Here is a 22014-nt window from a genome sequence, read left to right on the forward strand (position 1 = left end):
GCTGAAGGCTAAAGTTAAAAGATGTGAAGGTATGCATTGATCAGCATTTTATTATATTGAATACTAATCTTATGACTTCTTTTGAGTTACATTATTTAAGAAAACGATATATATGTTATGAGAGAATGAGCTTTTGAAGCCGTTTTACCTACAGTAAAATATAAATTGCTCCATATTTGAACATAATGTGGTCATGGAATGAGTAAGATGTCAGCTGATGGTTAGAATTAAAGTAGTGAACTTTCCAATAGATACCTTGTCTAGTCATTCAGTAATTCTATAGCTATCATTAAATACCCTTTACGTAAGCGGTACTTCTAAGGTAAACGTTTGCAACTTTAGAGCACTTTATTTACTGTGAAACCAACAGTTCACTGTTTTATAGCTCTGTACTTTCTGGCCAAAAAGTACAATTAACTTCCCTTGGAGTTACATATATATATATACATCAATGCAATGCTTTTACACAATTGTCTGAAATCTATCTGAGAGAAACACAAAAATTTCTTGACCGATTGAACTGTTTCTCTATTCTGACGTCCTGCAGAAGTCTAACTTTTGTTGAAATCCGCAGACAGTCATCTGCAAAACGAATCATGTCTTTCCTGCAAACGTTAACCCATATCAGATTTTTAATATCATAATTATATCAGATCTATAAAATTTGCTTACTTTCAGATGATCAAGATATATATTTTCAGTCAAATCTATCATGACATAGGGGACTGCTTTTCTCTCGGATACATTTCTCTTAGTTGGGTAACGAGAGGAGATAACTATATAACTATACCTTATTACCTTTTTATCCCAATATTTATGTCATGTCAAAAAAAAAGTACTTCGTGATATTCGTATATCATGTATAACCAAACAACTGGACCAAGTTTTACGTTTAGACATCCTAATTCATACATATGGAAATGCCAGAAATGCAGCTAAGACAAATGAAAACATCATTATTTGCAGCAATTCTGAGAATGACAATTTCAGCACTGTAACCTACTTGAAAAATCTGAATAATTAAATGAAATAAAAATGTTATCTTTCATACTGTGATGGTTGTCTGCATAAAACACATAATTTAGTCCGTATGTAAATTTCTGTCGGAAAAGATTTGCTTTTTTACATTATAACATTTAAAATTGAGAAAAAATCCAAAAGTCCGTATCTGCAGTATGTATACATGCCCGACTTGAATGAACATGTCGAACAGTTACACATCTCCTTAAAGAATGTCGTATTTTTTAAATAAATCACAAGACTTAGTGCCATTTTGTCGAGCCCGCTTGCGGATGCGAAGACATAGTCGTCCAAATGGCTGTTCGGTGTATTTGCATGCGTCGTGCGTGCGTGCGTCCGTCCGTCTGGATTTGTTTGTCCGGACCATAACTTTGATATGCATGAAGCAATCTTGTTTATATTTGGCATGAATGTTAACCTTAGTGAGACGGAGTGTCCTGCGCAAATCCCAGTTCCTATCTCAAAGGTCAAGGTCACAGTTGGAGGTCGAAGATCATGTCAGATAGCTTGTTCGGACCATAACTTTGACATGCATGGATCAATCTTGTTTATATTCGGCATGAATTGTTAACCTCAGTATGGCGGAGTGTCATGCGCAAACTTAGGTTCCTATCTCAAAGGTCAAGGTCACAGTTGAAGGTCAAAGGTCATGTCAGATCATGTCCGGCCCATAACTTTGACATGCCTTAAGGAATCCTGTTTATATTTGGCCTGAATGTTTAACTCAATGAGACGGAGTGTCCTGTCCAAACTCCTGGTTCCTATCTCAAAAGTCGAGGTCACAGTTAGGGGTCAGAGGTCATTTTAGAGCTTGACCAGGCCATAACTTTGATAAGTATGGAGCAATCTTTTTTCTTAGCGAAAAAAAAGTTCACCTCTATGAGACGGGGTGTCGTGCGCAAACCTCGGGTCCCTATCTCAAAGGTCAAGGTCACACTTGGTGGTCGAATGTCATTATAGAGCTTGTCCGGGCTGTAACTTTGCCATGCATAAAGCAATCTTTATTTGGCATTAATGTTTGCCTCAATGAGTGTCGCATGCAACTCACAGACCCCGGCGGGCTCGACATGTTGCCTTTGGGCATCGCATCTAGTTAATCGTTCTACCCTCATATCATAGGGACATGTTTCAATACAAAGGGTCCCGTGTACTGCCTACAAAGAAATTATACACATTTCTTATTCTAACTAATGGTACACCGGTTTTCACTTTAAATAATGACACTCCCAGCCACTCTTTTATTACTTAATTACTGATACAAACAACTATATGAAAAGAAAAGGTGAAAAAATACATTTCCGAAAGAGAAATACTTGAAACTGACTGTATCCTGTTCCGACGACAGTGACACCGAAATGCAACCCTCATCTTCACAGATGAACGCCGACGAGTTTTCCCAGGTGCTCATGATTTCCACAGATTGCTCAACACAAACCACCCCTGACAATGAGAGAATACCTAAGGCTCCACGACTGTTACTACCTTAACAGAACATAAATACTGACCTGAAATCGGAGGGAAAGAATTCAAAACCATTTGAAGGAATGAGAATAGTTGACGATGAAATGATGACACAGGCATTCAGCACAGCTGTACAAATTTATATGAATGCCAAATCCTTGGAATGGGAAGAACCGAACTTCCAAGTTGTTTCGGAGACGAAATGTGGTATCAGCTGGAAAGGTATACTGAAATATTAGACTCGTAATTTTGTTGCACTTTAGCAGAAAATGTGGTAGGAAGTAATCTCGCCAAGCCTGGACCCAATCCAGATGCTCCCAAGTATACGATTTGCCATTGGTATAAAGGGACCTCCGATTTGTAATACATGGTTCCGTCATCTTGAATGGATATACTATTACCATCTAGCTGCATCATGCAGAAGACCTCAACCAAAGTCGCCACAGCTGTAACAAATCTAAACAATTACGGCATATGTGAAAAGGAACAGATGCTTACAGAACTCAAAAGAAACGTTTCAACGATGAGAACAATATAGCAACACTTAGCTATAGACAGTCGGTATAACTTACAAAACAGCGCTAGCCGCAGGAAGCCAGGACAAAATGCCTCTAGCATGTGAAACTTTTGACTCCGCAATAGTTTGTTATTGACTCTGTTCAAAATAAACTGTACTGGTAAGCGAATGAATGTTGTTGAAATACGTCGAAGCCCGAACGCTAAGCTCATAGGAAGAGCGCAGATCTAAGGATCACGGGGTCGTGATTCGATACACGAGCGGGTCGTATGTTCTCCGTGAAGATTTGATAAAAGACTTTGTGTCTGATATCACTTGTTCTCCATGTAATTGCGTAAAACCTGTTTGTACTGGTACAGAATTTAGGAGCCCTGGTTAGGTTAAGGCACCAAATTCAACTTGTATGATTGAAACATTTTCTGAGTCAACACATCTCGGATAAGCTTAATTTCCGCAGTGCTACACTGTACATTTTAGCACGGATATGTTTCCTCTTCTCAACAAAAAAGCAGACAGAAGTAAGTTTGTTAAACAACCTTCTAGACATTCAATTTAATTAAAAAAACACACTGTGAAAAGAAAATCCTGGGGATATCAAAGCTATATAAAAAGTCTTACCAAGTTTCCTGGGTGATACTGTGGCTTGTTTTTTGGAGACTGCTCTCTAAGTATGTCCATCACTCCTATGTATGCTCTAGTTCGGGCTCAAATATTTGGTTGCAACGGTCCAAGTTTGAGTATCGCTTTCAAATAATCAGCCTGAATATGGACAATAATGGCAGTTACACAACAAGAGAGCATCAAAATGAAACGGATTGTATCCGATTATAGTACGTGTTTCTTCACTAGTATGCAGGAGAGAGAGAGAGAGACTGTAAATCGTTCCATCAGTACCGTCATTACAGAAGAACGTTAACTCTGAAAGGAATGATGGTTGCCGACTTGCATTGACAGAAGCATTAACTGTGTATGTTTCAAATAAATATACAGACTGTCTATGAAGTCTTTACCCAACAGAAATAAAGCCGGTGCAGAATTTCAACATGAACACCAGTTCATTTTCAGCTTTCATACCAGCAAAAACAACACGAATATTTTCCCATAGAGTTACATATAAATATATTAATTCAGTGCTTTAACACAACGTTCTGGAAAAAAGTATGTAAACACCTTCTCATTAGAAATAACGTCTAAAAATATATCTTATGCATCTCAGGTTGGAAAAATAATTGCCATAAAATTAATTATTTATGGCGTAGTCTTTTTGCTTAAACTTCGTATAAAAGTGTCACATATACGACATTCATTTTATACCTTACGTTTATGAAAATAAATAGATTGTTTTATGTATAATTAAGACATTCTAATTAAAACAAAAGTGGGATAGAGTGACCTTCATTCTGTCATACTATTATTTGTTTTCGATGTTTTTGTATAATTATATTAACGTGAGAGAATAAAAATATTAATCATCTTCAACAGCAAACGGTTGTTCTATAAATCTTCTCCATTATTTTTATTTCTTTTATTGCTAAAACACTTATGTTTTGAACATGTAATTATTTGGAGAAGAGGTGTCATTCAGCTGCCACATCTTTGCACATTTCATTTAAGAATAGTAATAATAAATATAATATATTTGCATGGAGAAAAATGATTTCGTGTTTTATAATGTGTTCAATGTCTATTCGCTATGATCTTGTTTGAAGTCTTGCTCCCTACGCTCTTGTTAGTAGACTTGCTCACTATGCTCTTTCTTGTAGACATACTCGCACTGCTCTTGATTCTCTTCTTTGTAGACTTGCTGTGTTTTTTATTAAATATTTCCTTACTGTGCTCTTGATTGAAGACTTGCTCACAATGGTTTTGTTTCTAGAAGTGCACTTTGCTCTTATTTAATCGCCTTGCTTTTGTATGTAGACATGCTCATTGTGGTTTTGTTATAATAAACATCCTCAATATGCTCTTGTTTGAAGACGTTCTCAATATGCTCTTGTTTGTAGACTTGCTCACTGTGTGTTCTTCTTTATAGAATTGCTAACTATGCTTTTGTAGACACACTCATCTTGCTCTTGATTGCAGATTTGCTCACTATGCGTTTGTTTGTAGACTTGCTCACGGTCGTTTGGTTTGTAGACTTGCCGACTATGCTTTTGTTTGTAGACTTGCTCACGGTCGTTTGGTTTGTAGACTTGCCGACTATGCTTTTGTTTGTAGACTTGCTCACGGTCGTTTGGTTTGTAGACTTGCCGACTATGCTCTTGTTTGAAGACTTGCTCACGGTCGTTTGGTTTGTAGACTTGCCGACTATGCTCTTGTTTGTAGACTTGCTTACGGTCGTTTGGTTTGTAGACATGCCGACTATGCTCTTGTTTGTAGACTTGCTCACGGTCGTTTGGTTTGTAGACTTGCCGACTATGCTTTTTTTTGTAGACTTGCTCACGGTCCTTTGGTTTGTAGACTTGCCGACTATGCTTTTGTTTGTAGACTTGCTCACGGTCCTTTGGGTTGTAGACTTGCCGACTACGCTCTTGTTTGAAGACTTGCTCACTATACTCTTGCTTGTATACTTCCGTACTATACTCTTGTTTCTAGAATTGCTCACTTTGCTATTGTTTGTAGGCTTGTTCACTATGCTTTTGTTTATAGACTTGCTTGCTATTCCCTTGTTTGTAGACTTGCTCTCTATGCTCTTGTTTTAGACATAATTTAGACATACTCACATTGCTCGTGATTGTTGACTTGCTCTTATTTATAGACTTGTCCAATGCCTTTTTGCTTATAAACTTGCTTACTATGCTTTTGATTATAGACTTGCTCACTATGCTCTTGAATGAAGACTTGCTCATTATGCTCTTGAATGAAGACTTGCTCATTATGCTCTTGAATGAAGACTTGCTCATTATGCTCTTGAATGAAGACTTGCTCATTATGCATTTGTTTGTAGCTTTCCACTATGCTCTTAGTTGCACACTATGCTGTTGTTAGTAAACATAATCAACCTGTTCTTGATTGTAAACTTAGCAGGATCTGAAAACTTGGAACAGAACATGATGAATTATATTTCAAATCTGAATGTTAATGACAGCCGATCATTTTGGAGCGTCTCGGAAAAATATATTATGATCGCACTAAACGTGTTGCAAAAATATATAAATTGATTCATTTGTTTAAAGAGCGCGCACTTATTATAATTAAAGTGTTGGAATTTACGACTGCTTGTGACACTGATGCAAATGCATGTTGATGACAGATTTATGGCAATAAAAATGAATCCTTCGCGGGTTTTAATACATTACATGACAATGTCAGGCTAGCGTACATTTTACTCCTGTATCTATCATTTTGTAACCTCACATTAGCTGTTAATATCACTTGCTGACGCTTAGTTTTTCTATTCAACAAGTTGTTCAAACAACACCCGTCGAGTTACAACAATAAGTGCAGTGTGAAAAAACATCATCACGTGAATTCATCTTTCAGTCTTTCAGTCACTATCATACAGACGCTTCGGCAATTAGACTCACTAAGCAATATTATATTACTTATTCAAATTAATGCCTACTAGCCAAAATAACGTGTAGCACAATTTTACATGAACCTCAATACGAAATCTGATAATGATGTCATTTGCCAGAATAACAAAGTCAATATCGTTTCTGAAAACTAGAAGTATTGCTCAATTCGTTTGTAGCTATATTTGGATGCCAATACATCCAAAAGTATTTGAATTGATGCACGCTAATATCGCAGCTAACAATTTGCCTGCTGCTTCTGTTTGATACAAATTTTAAGCCTGTTTTGTATGTTCTAACTATTTCAAAATCGTTACGAGTGCTTCAGGAACATTGAGTCATTATCGACTCCAAATTTGAAAACAAGAAATATATGTTTATTTAATGATTGATATTGTGGAGTTTTTTTTACATGAACTGTGATCATGAGTCTGACCGCGTCCGTTCTCATTCCTAGATTATGAGTACTGTTCCTATAAACATTATTGCCCCTTTTATGCATTTCTATGTTTGGATTACTTACAGAAGCAACCCACGCTAACATACAGCAATAAAATGTACTGGTTAGACACCCTATTTTATCTGGTAACGTATGTTGTTCTTTTTCGGTCGTGCATCTGGCAAAATCTTATATTAACAACCGTCATTATGCTTTTGCATGTATTTGGCAAGTAGGCTATTCTGACATTCTTTGGCCAAAACTATGCTCAAAAGTTGGTAATAAGTACATAGGCCGGTTATATTACGAGAAATTATGTCAGAAAAACCTTAAACTAATTCAAAAATAAAGTTACATTGATAATTGTTACTCTTTAGATACTTAATGCAATACTGGAAAAAAGTCCTCAGAAGAAACCCTAGTCAAACTCTGAAAATCAGGTGATATTAAATGGCAGCATCCTTTGAATTTTAATTAAACAAATTATTGCAAATTTATCTAAAATAAAATAAATTAAAGGAAATATCAGTATCATTGCATTTTTAACATGCATGCTCTACATAATTATACTGTTCAAGAAGCATTTTATAAGTGATTGACGTAACTGTTTATGAATTTCAAACAAATATTGATGTTACCGATTACTCCATCCATCTACTGTGACATTGTGAATATGAATAAAATCTGAAAAGTAGATCCCTCGGAAGCACCGGAAACAAGGCAAACAGTGAAAATTGCAGACTCGGTTTGATTGAGTCTGTTCATGAGCAGTAATGGAAAATGCAACACTGCCCACGCCCCCTAGCACCGGCTTAAGCAGTATTCAATCTTCAAATCTAAATGAGTTGAAATCAATGATCCCGAAGGACCAGAAAATATAACAACACTGAGATGAAGTCGGGGCGACTTTTTACGGCCGCCACACAGCACTTCGAAGCCACTCTTTTTGTTTCTGACTGAGACAAAAGATATGTGTTTAACCTCTTTTACTCTTTTAACTCTAATGCTTACGAGTTTGCTTTAGAAATATGTACGCATAAAACGGTTAGAAATTCTATGTTCTGAATTTAACACACATGTTTTGAATTTTGCCACCTTAACACTTCTTTTGTGGAAGATGGTAAAGTACTAAACGTAGCAGTACTAACTAGAAATCTCAAAATATCTTTTTTCCTGATATTCAAAGCAAACATAGTATACCAGTAGTGGAATAATACAGCATATAGTGCACAGAAACAGTCACAATAAATGGGCGTTTCTTCAGAAGTCCATAATGTAATATCTCAAAAATGTGCCCTGAAGATTTTCTGTGTTTCATTTCCTTAAATACTACTTTTTCCACATCAAAAGTTTATGTTGGAATTAGTTCAACCCCAAAAGTTAAAATGGCCAGCCTAACCTATTTATCATATTAAGTTGTTGATCATAGTTTATATAGTGAGAAGGTTTGCTCAAATAAGACTGCATATTGCATAACAAGTCTCCGGTTTTACCTTGTGTACGTGCATGTTTGCGCTGCTATAATTTTCAGTGTAGAAAGACCGCGGTTTCGGAGCATGGCTTTCCCTTTCAATATTTATCCATATTTTTTCCACTTTCCCCTACACCCAACCCTTTTATCTACCCCTTACCTATTTTTGTAGTTTGCATATTATTAAAATGTATGTCTGCTGTATTTCTTTTTGTTGTGGGCCTACTTTGCGATGCATGACTGTCTGGTTGTGTTAAGGGTGCACTGTGCTTCCGGGAAATCTACTCTTACCTTTTATTATGCCCCCGAAGGTGGGCATATTAAAGTCGCACTGTCCGTCCATGTGTTTTGTGCGCCCGTGCGTCTGTCTGTGCGTCCGTGTGTCCGTGTAAATTCTTGTCCGGGCTGTAACTCTGCCATTCATAAAGGGATTTTAAAATTACTTGGCATAAATGTTCCTTATAATGAGATGACCCAGACCCCTAGCTCCAAGATCAAGGTCACACTTATAAGTCAAAGGTTAACATGGTCTGTTTCTTAGGGATTTTAAAATATTTTGACGCAAATGTTAACCATATTGAGATGTGTCGGGCATATGACCCGGGTCTCTCAGGTCAAGGTCACAAAATGATTCATACCTTAACTATTCTGGCATATTTCAGTAGGGGAAACTTCCCGTTCGGAAAATCAATTTATGGTGTTTTCCTACTTCCCGAACGGGAAACTTGTTACTAAATATAGTAACTTGTTTCCTGTTCGGGAAGCAAAATCATCATTGTTTTACACCAAAGGGCCCGGTGTATAAGAGTGTACATGGTGTCCTTAAATGAAATATGCCAAATTAAACTTAGATACTTTATCTAAATTTCTACCGTTCAGATTTTTTTTTAATGTCTTCACAAAATTTTTATTAAACTTTAATATTTATTAATTTCAAAGTTCCCCGAACAGGAAACATTACTTCTCAATCGGGAAATACATTGATTTGCATTCAGTCAGAATTACTATCCCTTTCCCAGTCAGAAAATTCATTTCTGTTTGTTTTCAGGTTTTTGTAAAGGTCCGTATGAAGCTTTCAATGAGGCATACTATTGCATAAAATCATTTTGGGCCAGTATGATTTTAAGCAACATAACATTTAAAACAAGAACTGCATGTATAGGAGTATAAACGGCTTATTTGTTACAATATTAGTGTTAAAGCATTGAAAGTTTTAATTTGTTTTAGCAGTCATCAAGCAGAGCAATATTAAAAAGTGTTTTATTTTTATTATTTGTGTAGCTTGAGTACTCTGTGAAAGACAAGCAATTCTATATAAATCTATATAATAAACTTCCCGATCGGAAGTCAAACAAGGGCGATTTTACTTCCCGAACGGGAAGCAAGTTACTTTATTTAGTATCAAGTTTCCCGTTATGGAAGTAGGGAAAAAACCCATTGGTTGAGTTCCCCTACTGTACAGACAACTATAGTATTCTTGGGTACGCTTCGGGGGCATTTGTCACTAATAGTGACAGCTCTTGTTTTTTAAACTTAGACCTAAACGTTTTTTGAATGAAGGTAGAATATGAACTTGAACATTCTTTGCTGCTTTTTGTAGCCCCCGACAACAAAGTTGTAAGAGGGTGTATACTGGTTTCAGGTTTGTCTGTCTGTCTGTCTGTCTGTCTGTCCGGGACTTTGTTTCTTGTTAACATACTATGTACATACGGTCTATTGCAATGTACTGTGTCAGTGCGGGGGGGGGGGGGGGTACATTCATCACCTTTAGTGATAGCTCTAGTTTCTGTTGTGTTGTTGTTGTTTTGTTTGTTTGTTTGTTGTGTTTATTATGCACTCAAAACGCGGTGTCCCGGTGACCCGGTGCATTTCTTCGAAATTCTGATATTAAAACATACTATAAAAATTTCATCAGCAAACGAATCGCTCCCCCCCCCCCCAAACCCCCCCCCCCCCCCCCCCCCCCCCCCGTCCTATTTGTATATTTCTTACTCGACACGTAAAACAAGTGATTATAGTGATTAGTTTCAGACAGAGAGAAAAGATATTTTTCAATTTTCCAAAAATATTAACTTTACACAGAGCTTTTAATAGACGTATACCGCTTAGTTTCTAGTATAACAGTATTCCAATGTTTTTACATGCATGTAACTAGAGAATATTGAAGTCCAAATTAGGCTGTTATCTCAATGTTTTGGGTTTTCCTTTAAAATGATTGTTCGGCAATATATATATCACTGGAACTATTTTTGCCCATATTAATTGTAGGCAATGGAACTAAAAATAAAAAACTTAAAGAAGGCACTACATATTTTAGATATATGTGTAGTTAACTGCATCAAAGTTCACAGTTTTGAAATATAATTTTCTGTCAAGATCAAACCATTTAATACCTTGGGGAAAGTGTGAAATTTTTGTGGTAAAATTTATCATAAATAGATGATTGTTTTTGGAAAAGTCAAAACCCGAAGAATTTCACAAGGTAAAATGGAAAGGGAACAATCTCTGATACCCACTTATATGCGTCAAAATATGGGAAAATATCTAGAAATATGAGAAAATCGAAGAAAACCATTTCACGACTGTTAGACGCATGACTGTGTTATCCTGTGTAGCAGGCAACATAGGTAGCTTACTTGTCTATTCCATTGATATAACATGGAGAGGTTTACGATTGACAAACGGTGTTCACTCAAAACTTTTCCTCTATAAACAGACTGTTTCCCTTGTGTAAAGAGGGCTTAATGGCTTATAATTGTGCATGGGTACATTCCAAACCTCTCCCACGCCCTCATTCCAAATTTAATTTATATTCTTCGAAAATAGTTCTATAGAGACGTTTCCAATAAATTGTATGGCTGTAGGAGAAGCTATGATTTGTAGATAATGGTCCATGTTATTCCCATTGAACACTTTCGCCAAATATTGCTGACCATAGACTTATTACTGCAAGTTTAATTTGCTTTATATATGTGAGACATTAATCTGTTTCATCGGTGAAGGTCATGGATTTGTTAACTTTCTTGACAGTTTGATGCGCTGAAAGATTAACTGGAAGATAAGACTTAATTTCTAAAATAGCATCTCTTAATGTCATCACTTACCGATCATGGTATACATTTTGTTAATACAGAACATTCGGAAATCCAATCCTTTTGAAAAATATTAGTATTTGATGAAAGCCCTGTATATCTTCAGTATTTATAACACCAATGTAAGAAAAAGCAATGCTAAAATATAGCAAATGTCAATTTCATTGCAGCACAATGGGTCTTGACGAAACGCCGTTTAGGCAGTTGTATGTATATGTGTACTAGGGTTAAGCGTCTTTTTCAACATTTCTACAGTCGTATAAATGACACTGTCTGCTTGTATCAGTGAGCACACTGTCCACCTTTATGGTCCTTCCTCACTGGAATATCACGCCGTAGACAGGTACTATGATAACCCACCCAGTCACATTATACTAATACCAGTCCTAGCACTATTCTCTAAATGCTGAGCGACAAGCGAGGAAGCTACTTAGTACCTTAGTAGCAAACCCACAACCTCCTGCATTAGAAGCGGACGCTCTACCTCTAGGCCACCGAGGCGGTTAGTCAGTCAGTTATATAGTATTACATACTTGCTATGGCTTATTGTGACACGAAGTCCGTGCTATAGATATTATAGCTTTTGATAGCATTTTCAGACTTGGCGTAAACAACGAAAAACAAGTAAAAGGCGATTCATTATAAGACCTTGCTGATTATAAGTCCCTTTTTAGGCGGGGCGTATACATTTTCCATCAGATAAGTTGACTTTAATTGCATATACAGGAAACTGCAATTAACTTGCTTTATACAACAGAAAGAGAAAAATAGTGGCAGATAACGTCCAAAAGATAAAAAAAACAGTACTTATGTTAGTAATATAAGGCACGCTTCTGTCAGATATCCAAACAAAACATATAATGACTCGATATTAAGTAGGGATTACAAACTTATCCTATTAAGAAGCAAAATCTACTGGAAATCACTTCTAGTTCACTTCCGACACTTGTCTATAGATAAGTAGATCTACTAAAGAACAACCACAGAATATCTTTCAAATATCTATGTAAAAGATTATCTCGTTAAGCTATGGTTAAGAGTTGCCTTACATTGCATACTTTCAAGTATTTGGCAGAAAGATAAATAATGGTTTTGATTTCAAAAACGGGTTCTTAATAGAAAAAAAAAGTTTAATCACATGATCTGGATACAAACTTGGTTCAAAATAGAAAATTCACTTAGACTTAGTAAATGTTCTAAGACTTATAGTTTTATGATTTTAGTTTCAAAGGTGACATATTTGACCTGCCCATATCATTACGTCAGCAAAAACGACCAAGTGTCCTCACATAATATCTTATTTACATCAAGGAAGTAAATACGCAACTCGTGTGCTTTTTCGGCTTTCTCTGGCAGCAAATTGAAATAACGCGAGTAAGTTTCTTTTGTACAAACTGGCGAATGCCGTTATTGCATACAGGAGTAGACACTGGTCATGCCGTCCATATGATTTACCTCTTAAACAGATATCACAGTAGGCTGCTGTACACATTTGGACATTAATAAGGAATTTAAAGACACACAACTTTTTTGTTACATTATTTATAGGATGACCAAAACTATTATGATGTTTATACACATTAAACAATATAACTGATTACGTAGATTATAGGACACAAACAAAAGTAAATAGTAAGACACAAAGTGAATAACTAGCTATAAAAATTATGCTTTTAGAAAGTAGTTTACTGAATATTTAATAGCAATGTACGGGATGTAAAACTAGTAGAAAAATTAAAAGTCAACTGACATAACGTGGCAACTGTATTTTTGTGTACTTTCTCAACTGTTTAAGTAGTTTGCATTTTGTTATATTTAACATCAACTTTGTCATCCAGTACTGTAAAGAGTCGTTTAAATGTCTCAAACTTTAATTATTCTCTTTAAAAATCAACAAAACACTAATCATAACAGGCATATTTTCAAATACGTGACATTAATACTGCAAACATTATGCAAACATCTGACAAGTATACTTGGAGATATTGCTCCACCTGTGCGGCAGTGATCGTTGCTATCAAGTTGGAAAGATAGTGAGTAGTAAGCAGAAAGAAAAAGGAAAGCTTGACCTGTTTATATAATAAAACTGTTGATTATGTATTACCTAAGACGATTAATTACCAGTAAATAAACCACGAAGTATCAGGCAAAATAAAATGTATAAGACGCTTTTTTGAAAGCATAGAAGTTAGGAAATACAGCACCCCTCGCTCGCCCTCTAACAAGAGTTTTGAGCGGAACTCTGTTACACAACCATTGGATTGACTCCCTGATTCCAAAGCACCAGAGAATACAGCTGTCAAGCCATAGAAGAATTACATCCCCTTCCTCTATATCAGTTTAAGATATCTTGCTAATATTAATATAGGGATAAAAGTTGACCCGTTAATGTTTAGCAAATTTCTGTTGTTTGTTTCAATTTCTGTTGTTTGTTTCTTGATATTCACTCCTACAACTTTAATAAGACTATATTTGAATAGGTTTGAAATGATTTCTTATGTAAAATGTCAGAATTTTCCAGTTGTCTGGTTTTATCGCTCTTTCAAGTTTTAAAATATTAAACTATTAACTTTTCGCGTCCTTAAAATATGACAGTTATATAGGACACAAGAGACATAAATAGAAAAGGCTACATATGTTAAAAAGCATGATCTTATAATAACAGTTGAACAGAAATGAGTAATTGCCTATACATTCAAGTTTTTTAAAGAGCAGTTATTTGTCAAATTGTCGCCCCATACCTGTCAATGGACCCCCCCCCCCCCCCCTCTCCCAAACAGAATGACTTTCTTACCAAATTGGTTTAAACAATATTTTATTCAACAAATAGCATGTGGTTACAATACATTTTTACAAAAGCAAGGGACCGAGTAGTAAGCTAATAAGCTTTTTTAGAAACTCTTTCCCATTTTTACCGAATTGCCTTATTCCGAAGACTTATTTCTTAAATTGACATTGAAAAAGAAACTTTGTCAACTTATTCTATTAATGATTTTCAAAAAAAATACGTCTGTCACTTAACAAAACAGCTGAAGACCTCGTTAACTAAGATCAATTGTCACATTTTTATATGAACCATTATCTATCTGTATTGTCGTATTATATCTATACCCTTGCATGTTTGACGGCCATTAACATGTTTTTCGTTACATCAAGCTTACGTCAAGCATACACCATTTATCGACAGTTTGGGATGTTTCTGTATTTAAATAGATTTTTATTGCAAAATATATGTTACAACATTCAAAAATAGTATCTTTGTTTGTAATTATTTCTTATTTAACCTCATGTCGTGAGGTTAACTCTGTTCAGAGTGTAGTAAATAGCTTTATGTATGTAACGGTATTTTAAGTATTTGAACGTGTCATGCTTCGGGCTTGAATTGGTATCTAATCATTAGTTGCTAAGCCTCTATTGTTTTTTTGTTTTTTTTTTAAACGTGATGTTTTCTTTTGTGATTAGAAAGTTCGCCTTATATATATACATGAAGATCGTACAAAAACAAAATGTGTCACCAGGTGAAACGATTTGTACTTACTTACATATTTGAATCTTAGCAATGTCATTTATTCCTTTGTGTATGACGAGGTTTACTTTGTCGGATGGGTCTGAGTTCTCCTTGTTAGTGAAGTGATTCTCTTTGTGGGAAAGGGTGATCCATTTGTAGAGGGTATTACCTTTGAGAGGAGGGAATTTCTTTGTTAAGGATGTCATGTGTTCTTGGTGTGGGTGTTCCTTTTATGAGGAGGATTCTCCTTGTTGGAAAGAGTCTTCTTTGTAGGTGAGGGCTTCTCCTTGTGGTGGAGGGGTTCGCTTTGTCGGGAGAGGTTCCATTTGTCAGGAGAAGGCTCACTTGTTAGGGAGGTGTTTAATTTGGAGAAGGACGTTCCCTTCGTGGGTATTTGTCAGTTCTTTAGGAGGGGGTTTCTTTGCTGTGGAGGGGATCTCTTGTGGGGAAAATAAAGTGTCATTTATCAAAAGAGATGCTGTTGAGATATTTTTATGACGGAGTTGGGTTCGTTTTTTGAAGGGGTTCTCTTTGTGGAAGGGGTTGTCGTTGTAGGTGAGGGCTTTTCTTGGAGGGAGGGGGTTCCTTTTATGGATTTAGGGGATCTTGTTGTGGCAATGGACAGCTCTTTGTGCGGGGAAGGGTTCGCTTTGTTTGGGAGGGGTACCTGTTTTGGGAAAGATTTTTTTAAAGAGGTTAGCTTTACTTTTGTGGGGAGAGAGGTTCTCTTTGTTGAGGAGGGTGTTCCTTTTATTGCGGAGGGCACACATTCTTGTGGAGAGGGTCCCTTTGTGGAGAAAGGATTATCTTTCCAGGGGTGTTGGTTCCCTTTGTTGGGGAGAGGTTCCTTTGTGGGAGAGTGAATTTCATTTGTGAGGGAGAGGTTCTATTAGTAAGAGATGATTTCCCTTTGTGGGGGATGTGTGTCTTTAAGTGAGGGAGAGGGCATTGGTAATCTGGGCAATGCAAAGGCTAAAAAATGCTAATTTCTTTTATCTATCAACTATATAGTCTGGTACTTTTATTACAAACACCAAACATACGGACATAAAACAAATTGCTGATTGTCAAGGAACAGGTGATCGCTAGTACTTGTCTTTATTATCCCCCGCCGATGAAATCGGGAGCGGGGTATTGAAATGGCGTTGTCCGTCCGTCAGTGCGTCCGTGCGTCCCTCCGCAGTCATTTCTTAGTAACTAGCAAGTAGAATTTCATGAAACTTGAAATAAACATGAACCAACGTACTGCGATGGTGCCCGTCAAATTTTTTTTTGATTGATCAATTTCCCTTAGAGTTTTTGCCCTTGATGTAATAAAAAATGCCCAAAAATGCCCGTCCGCAGCCTTTTCTCAGTAACTAGCAGGTAGAATTTCATGAAACTTGAAATAAACATGAACTAACATACTGCAATTATGCCCGTCAATTTTTTTTTTTTGGTTGGTCAATTTCCCTTAGAGTTATTGCCCTTGATTTAATGAAAAATTTAATCAGGTATTCTGGTAGAATTTAATGAAACTTAAATAAATATGAATCAACATACTTTGATAATGCCTGTCATTTGTTTTAATTCGTCAAGTTTCCTTAGAGTTATTGCCATTTAATTGTTTAAAAATCTACAGATTTGTACATAATAAACCGACCAATTGGTAGAATTTCGTCAAACTTCTTTCATTCTTTTCCATGAACATTCATTATAAACATGTGAAGTTGTGTACCCACACCTGGTCACCACCCTGCCTTGGTCCCCCCTCTCCCTCCCGCCCCCACCCCCGCCCCCACCCCCAAAAAATAATTCCTTTTTATTAATATTTATCAACATGCAAAGTTGTACTGTTCCCCCACCTCACTCCTTCACCCCGCTGAGTCATGCCCATCACCCCCACCCCAACTCAACCCAGATAAGGTATTCATTTTCTGTTAAATTGATTTTGACTATTGAAATTATTTGCTTCTTAGTAAGACCTTTAACGTTTTGCCGGATATATCTTTTTGCCATTCCTTACCACAAACCCTTTCGGCGGGGTATACCAAATCATCGCATTTGCTTGTTTTTATTGGATATGGGCATTTTGAATAATTATTGTTATAGAAGATCGCCAACGCTTAAATGATTGATATGTGTGTTAAAAATTGGGGTCATTTATTCAGGACATCGGAAAAATATGTGATGTATTATTCTGTTCTTGGCACTCAAGTGTGGTTTTTAATGTTTATCTTGACAGAGTTTAAAATTATGACAGTGAATGCTTGAATACTCCATGATATTTAATACAGAGACAAGAATAAATGGCTATTCCGCTATAAAACAACAATAAAACAAAAGCCTAACCAGAAACTCATCAATCAAACGCATACTGAAAGGATTATCATTGCTTGGAATCTTTGTTTCTTGTCATCACAACAGCACCAATAAGCCGTTTCTCAGTTGTTCCTTGAAGTTGGTAGCAGAGGCTGTCCAGATGTCTGCAGTAACTGGTTTGCCGTTGTGATGAGAAAATGATTATTTGCTGTTAGGTGTTATTATATATTTTCTGGTCCTTGCTAATCATGGAGTCCAATCAATATGTGTGCGTACGAATTCCACTTAAGCCTGTGCCTGGGAGGTGGAGGTGCGCGTGAGGGGTGTTGCACTATTTATTACCTCCAATGAATGGTCTATGCTTCCAATGGACATTAAAGATTTTATTAAGTGTATGCAATATTAATTGCGAACATTTAATCCGGTTAACTTCATGCCCATCAGTGTTCTTTTTTGTAAATAGTATAACTTTTGCTGTGTAAACATTATCAATATATTCAGATTGATGTGATCAATGTTTGAATTTTTGTTTTTAAATTATATGAACATTGTAGGCGGGAGATGTTATGTTCTCGCTTGTTTTGATGGATGATAAGTACAAACAGGATAAAGAAAAACAAAAGCAATTAATTAACATGTATATGACTTTTGAAGACTTCAAAATATATTCTTGGAGACAAACATGTTCATTGTACAAACATGTTACATTCCTTCCGTACTGAATAATATTGACCTTTTTATACTTTCCAATGGCTCTATTTTCTAACATGAAGCGAGTCAGTAACAGATTGTCTTGTGTTACAGATATTTAGGTCAACCGCTCTCCTCATCCATGTAAATCTTGCCTGTGACAAATAGATTGCTCTCATGGGAAATTTTTGATTCGTAATTCCTTTATTTGGAAATGGTTATTGTTCTTCGTTACATGAACTTATTTTATTTTGATACAACATGACGAGCATTTAATTTAGATAAAAGATCGGCTAATTTAGCGCCTTTTATTCTATTATTGACGAGTTTGTTCAATTTTATTTTAACGATAATTCTTTAATTGAATAAAAGTTTATTTTATTTTGTATTAGTTTACAGGAACATTGATAAGTTACTACACATTTCATATTGCAAAGTTTAGTTGAAAATGAATGATGTGTGGAATCTTTTAAAAATATTAGTCGGTTTATAATGACATGAAAAATGTCACTGCTTTTTATATATCGTTTTAACAAATCCCTTGTCAGTGGCAACAGCCGTAATTAGTCCCTTATCGATGGAACACCGGAGGGGACTATAGGAATGCCCTCCGTCCGTCCGCAAATCTGGATACTGCAATTACTAAAAAAGTATTCAAACAAAGTTCATAAAACTTAATATGTTAATAGAGGACAATATGTGGATTATGCATGTACAAAATTTATGATTGTAGGTCATAGGACAAGGTGATCATTGAAAGTCAAGTAAAACTTGTTTCCACTCCATAATTTTTATATGCATCGATGGATTATCTTGGTGCTACACACACACGTTCTCCATGATCAGACAATGTGTCAACACATGATCTATGCTTGTCGGTTAAAGGTCAAGGTCACTGTTTAAGGTCAAGTAAAAATTTGTTTCCACTCCATAACTTTTATATGCATCAAAATATTTTTCATTACTATACTAAAATGTTCCCCATGATTAAATTATCTGTCTCTCACATGACCCGTGGTTGTCGGCAAAGGTCAATTTCACTATTGAAGTTCAAGAAAGATTGTTTCTGCTCCAAAACTTTTTATGTGCATTGACGAATTATCTTAGTACCATACACAAATGTTCCCCATGATGAGACAATGTGTTGCGTACATGATCTATGCTTATAAGTCAAAGTCAATTTTGAAATTTAAGTAAATTAGTTTTTGTTTCTTAGCTATGAACCATTTTAGTCCCCTACCGATGGAACACTGGAGGGAACTATAGGAATGCCCTCCGTCCATCTGTAGTATAAACGTAAATACACAGACTTATACATATCGTATAGAATGCTTGAAAGCTAACCTGCAGCTTTCGAAAACGATTCTGGAGCTGACATTACACGTCATGTACACCATTTCATTTCTTTTGTTGAAAGTCCCAGTAAATAAGTGGATCTCAGTACAAAGCGCGTGTTTAAAACTTTAAAATAGTCATTTATTGAAACAATCATCATAATCAGGAATAAAACTTATAAATCAAACAACATTATTAAACATCAAACGCTATATAGATACACACAATGTAACGCTACTTGGATATGACGGCGTTATTGGCTGATGGCATGTCAGACTCACATACATTTCATTCAGAACATTTGCGTAGATCTGTTGATATTAACATAAGATGAAATATAAAATGTAGTTTACAGATATTTATAGCAGTACAGTTTTTATATATAAATATATATGTTTCTTTTTCGTATATTTTCAGCGCAAGCACGGGACAAATGCCTTGTTTTCAATATTGCTAAATACATAAAGAACGTTGAGCACATTATTCCGAAAAAAATTAATTTGTGGATACATTTACGCAAACGAGGAAACCAAAAGAGTAAAAAGAAAAAGAACAAACAGAGCGATAAAGCAGTGAGAGCTGGTGCAACCGAAAACCAAAGAGGTAAAGAAAATAATGATACCGCTAGAAGGAAGGGAAGAAGGAAAAACAGAAAAAGAAGACATGGAAGAAGAATAAAGCTTTTCATCTCGGACGGGACAAAGACGTTAGTTAAAATGCGAATGAGAGTAAGTAAAACGAAATGGTACAAAATTGAGTTACCGATATCTCAATTCCCAGATGTTATAAGTGTAAATGATAGTTTTACGTTGTGTTTTAAATGTAAACGTTGCAGTAAGAAGGTAAAAATGGACTTATACAGAAAGGGAAACAGAGCCCGAGAGTTGAATACACAAGGTGTAGCTCCAGAAACAACCACGGATCCACCTACAATTCCATTCATTCATTTTGAAGAGCCTCGATCTCATACTGTTTACAGATATCAGCGATCTACTGACGTCATAAGGAGATCCAGTGACGTAATAAACAATAAACGTCGACGTCGTCATATTGAGCGGTCTAGACCGTCTCAAAATAAAAAGACTTGCTGCTCGGAAGATATATATAAAGAAGAAATTTCAAAGTTGTTCCCAAGCATTTTATATCCAGAATCTATCAACATTAGCTTATGTGCGGGACACACCGACTCATTTATAGACCAACCGTTACTATCTCAAACTAATTCAAGTCAGACTCTATCTAATGATATAGAATGTGTACCATCTTTATATGAACCATTTAAATTTATATATGTTAACAAGCACTTCAAAGTGAAACATGCCAGCATTCCAGATTTAATACCAGTCGGATGTTCTTGCCGTAAGTTATCATAATCATATGGCATATTTAAAGCCCTTATGTAAAAGATAGTAGATACTAGTATAAATATCCGTTCAGTAACTAATTGTCAAATTTTTTTCTTATTACAATTTTGTTGTGCGTTATGTTTTAAAGTTTGATTATTTCCAAATTTTGTATTTGAAAAACGAACCTATAAAGTATCCATTGAATGCACACGTTATTTGCGTGTTAGGTTAAAACAGTACACGCTTAATAGAAGTATACCTAGCCACGTTATGAAATTGCACTACAACCAAAAAGCTGTTGCTGTGGCACTGTATTTCATTTAATTGTGAATAAAGCTTAGTCAATTATAGTACATTTTATGAAGGTGTTCTACTGTGTAACATTTGATATTGATATCTTATGATAATTGTTAAATGCACAATGTGTGTAGTCTGTCCTTAAATAATAGCATACTGATATGTTGTCCAGGCAACTGGTATGCTGGTAGATGGAGTAGCAAACATGTAATATACCAGCCGAATTGAAAGATAAATGAGCCGTGCCATGAGAAAACCTACATAGTGGCTTTGCGACCAGCATGGATCCAGACCAGCCTGCACATCCGTGCAGTCTGGTCAGGATCCATACTGTTCGCTATTAGTTTCTCTAATTCCATTAGGCTTTGAAAGCGAACAGCATGGATCCTGATCAGACTGCGCGGATGCGCAGGCTGGTCTGGATCCATGCTGGTCGCAAACCCACTATGTTGGTTTTCTCATGGCACGGCTCAAATAACTCTTTTATTTCATATTACTTTTTCTGTATAAATATTGTTGCGATAGGAGGATTATGTATTGAGTTGTCACAGAAAACTTTTATATAAGACAAAATATTTGTTATACAAAGTCCGTCTGTAAATGAATTACTCTTGTTTTAAATTGAAAACAGATTTTTCTATTCACGGCGTCACCATTTTTACAAGCGATATATATTGTATTTTTGAATCTTGATAGATCTAACGGATACCAATATGCCAGTTTGTTAATAAAACGGGTACCATACAGAGGCACAGATCTGAAAGGATTTTACTTTCTTCATTGATGTTTGCGGTATAAATTCATGGTATAAGACATGTCTCTAATATTATACAACTTTATTTGGAGACCACTCTGAATTTCACGATTGGACTCGGGCATTAACCAATTTGGATGCTTTAAATTTGAAATTTTCTCCAAACTTAGTTGAATAACATTGGACCCTGTCTGACAGTTTAGTAATTTATTATAATTGTTCGTTTGTTCGTATTAATCTTAGCTGTTTAGCTATATGTTCACCTCAT

General features: G+C 35.8%; 1 protein-coding gene across 2 annotated transcripts in view; it reads left to right on the plus strand.

The window, feature by feature from the left end:
• Positions 1–21258, plus strand: part of LOC123531949 (uncharacterized) — a 60788-nt gene extending 39530 nt beyond the window's left edge. For both annotated transcript variants that reach the window (XM_053518743.1, XM_045313258.2), the window contains one exon: positions 19767–21258. In XM_053518743.1, coding sequence (XP_053374718.1) covers positions 19767–20722 — 956 coding nt within the window. In that variant the 3' untranslated portion in view covers positions 20723–21258. The remainder of the gene's footprint in view (positions 1–19766) is intronic.
• The last annotated feature ends 756 nt before the right edge of the window (positions 21259–22014 follow it).

This window comes from Mercenaria mercenaria, chromosome 11 (genome assembly GCF_021730395.1).
Source record: "Mercenaria mercenaria strain notata chromosome 11, MADL_Memer_1, whole genome shotgun sequence".
In the NCBI taxonomy this organism is placed as follows: domain Eukaryota; kingdom Metazoa; phylum Mollusca; class Bivalvia; order Venerida; family Veneridae; genus Mercenaria; species Mercenaria mercenaria.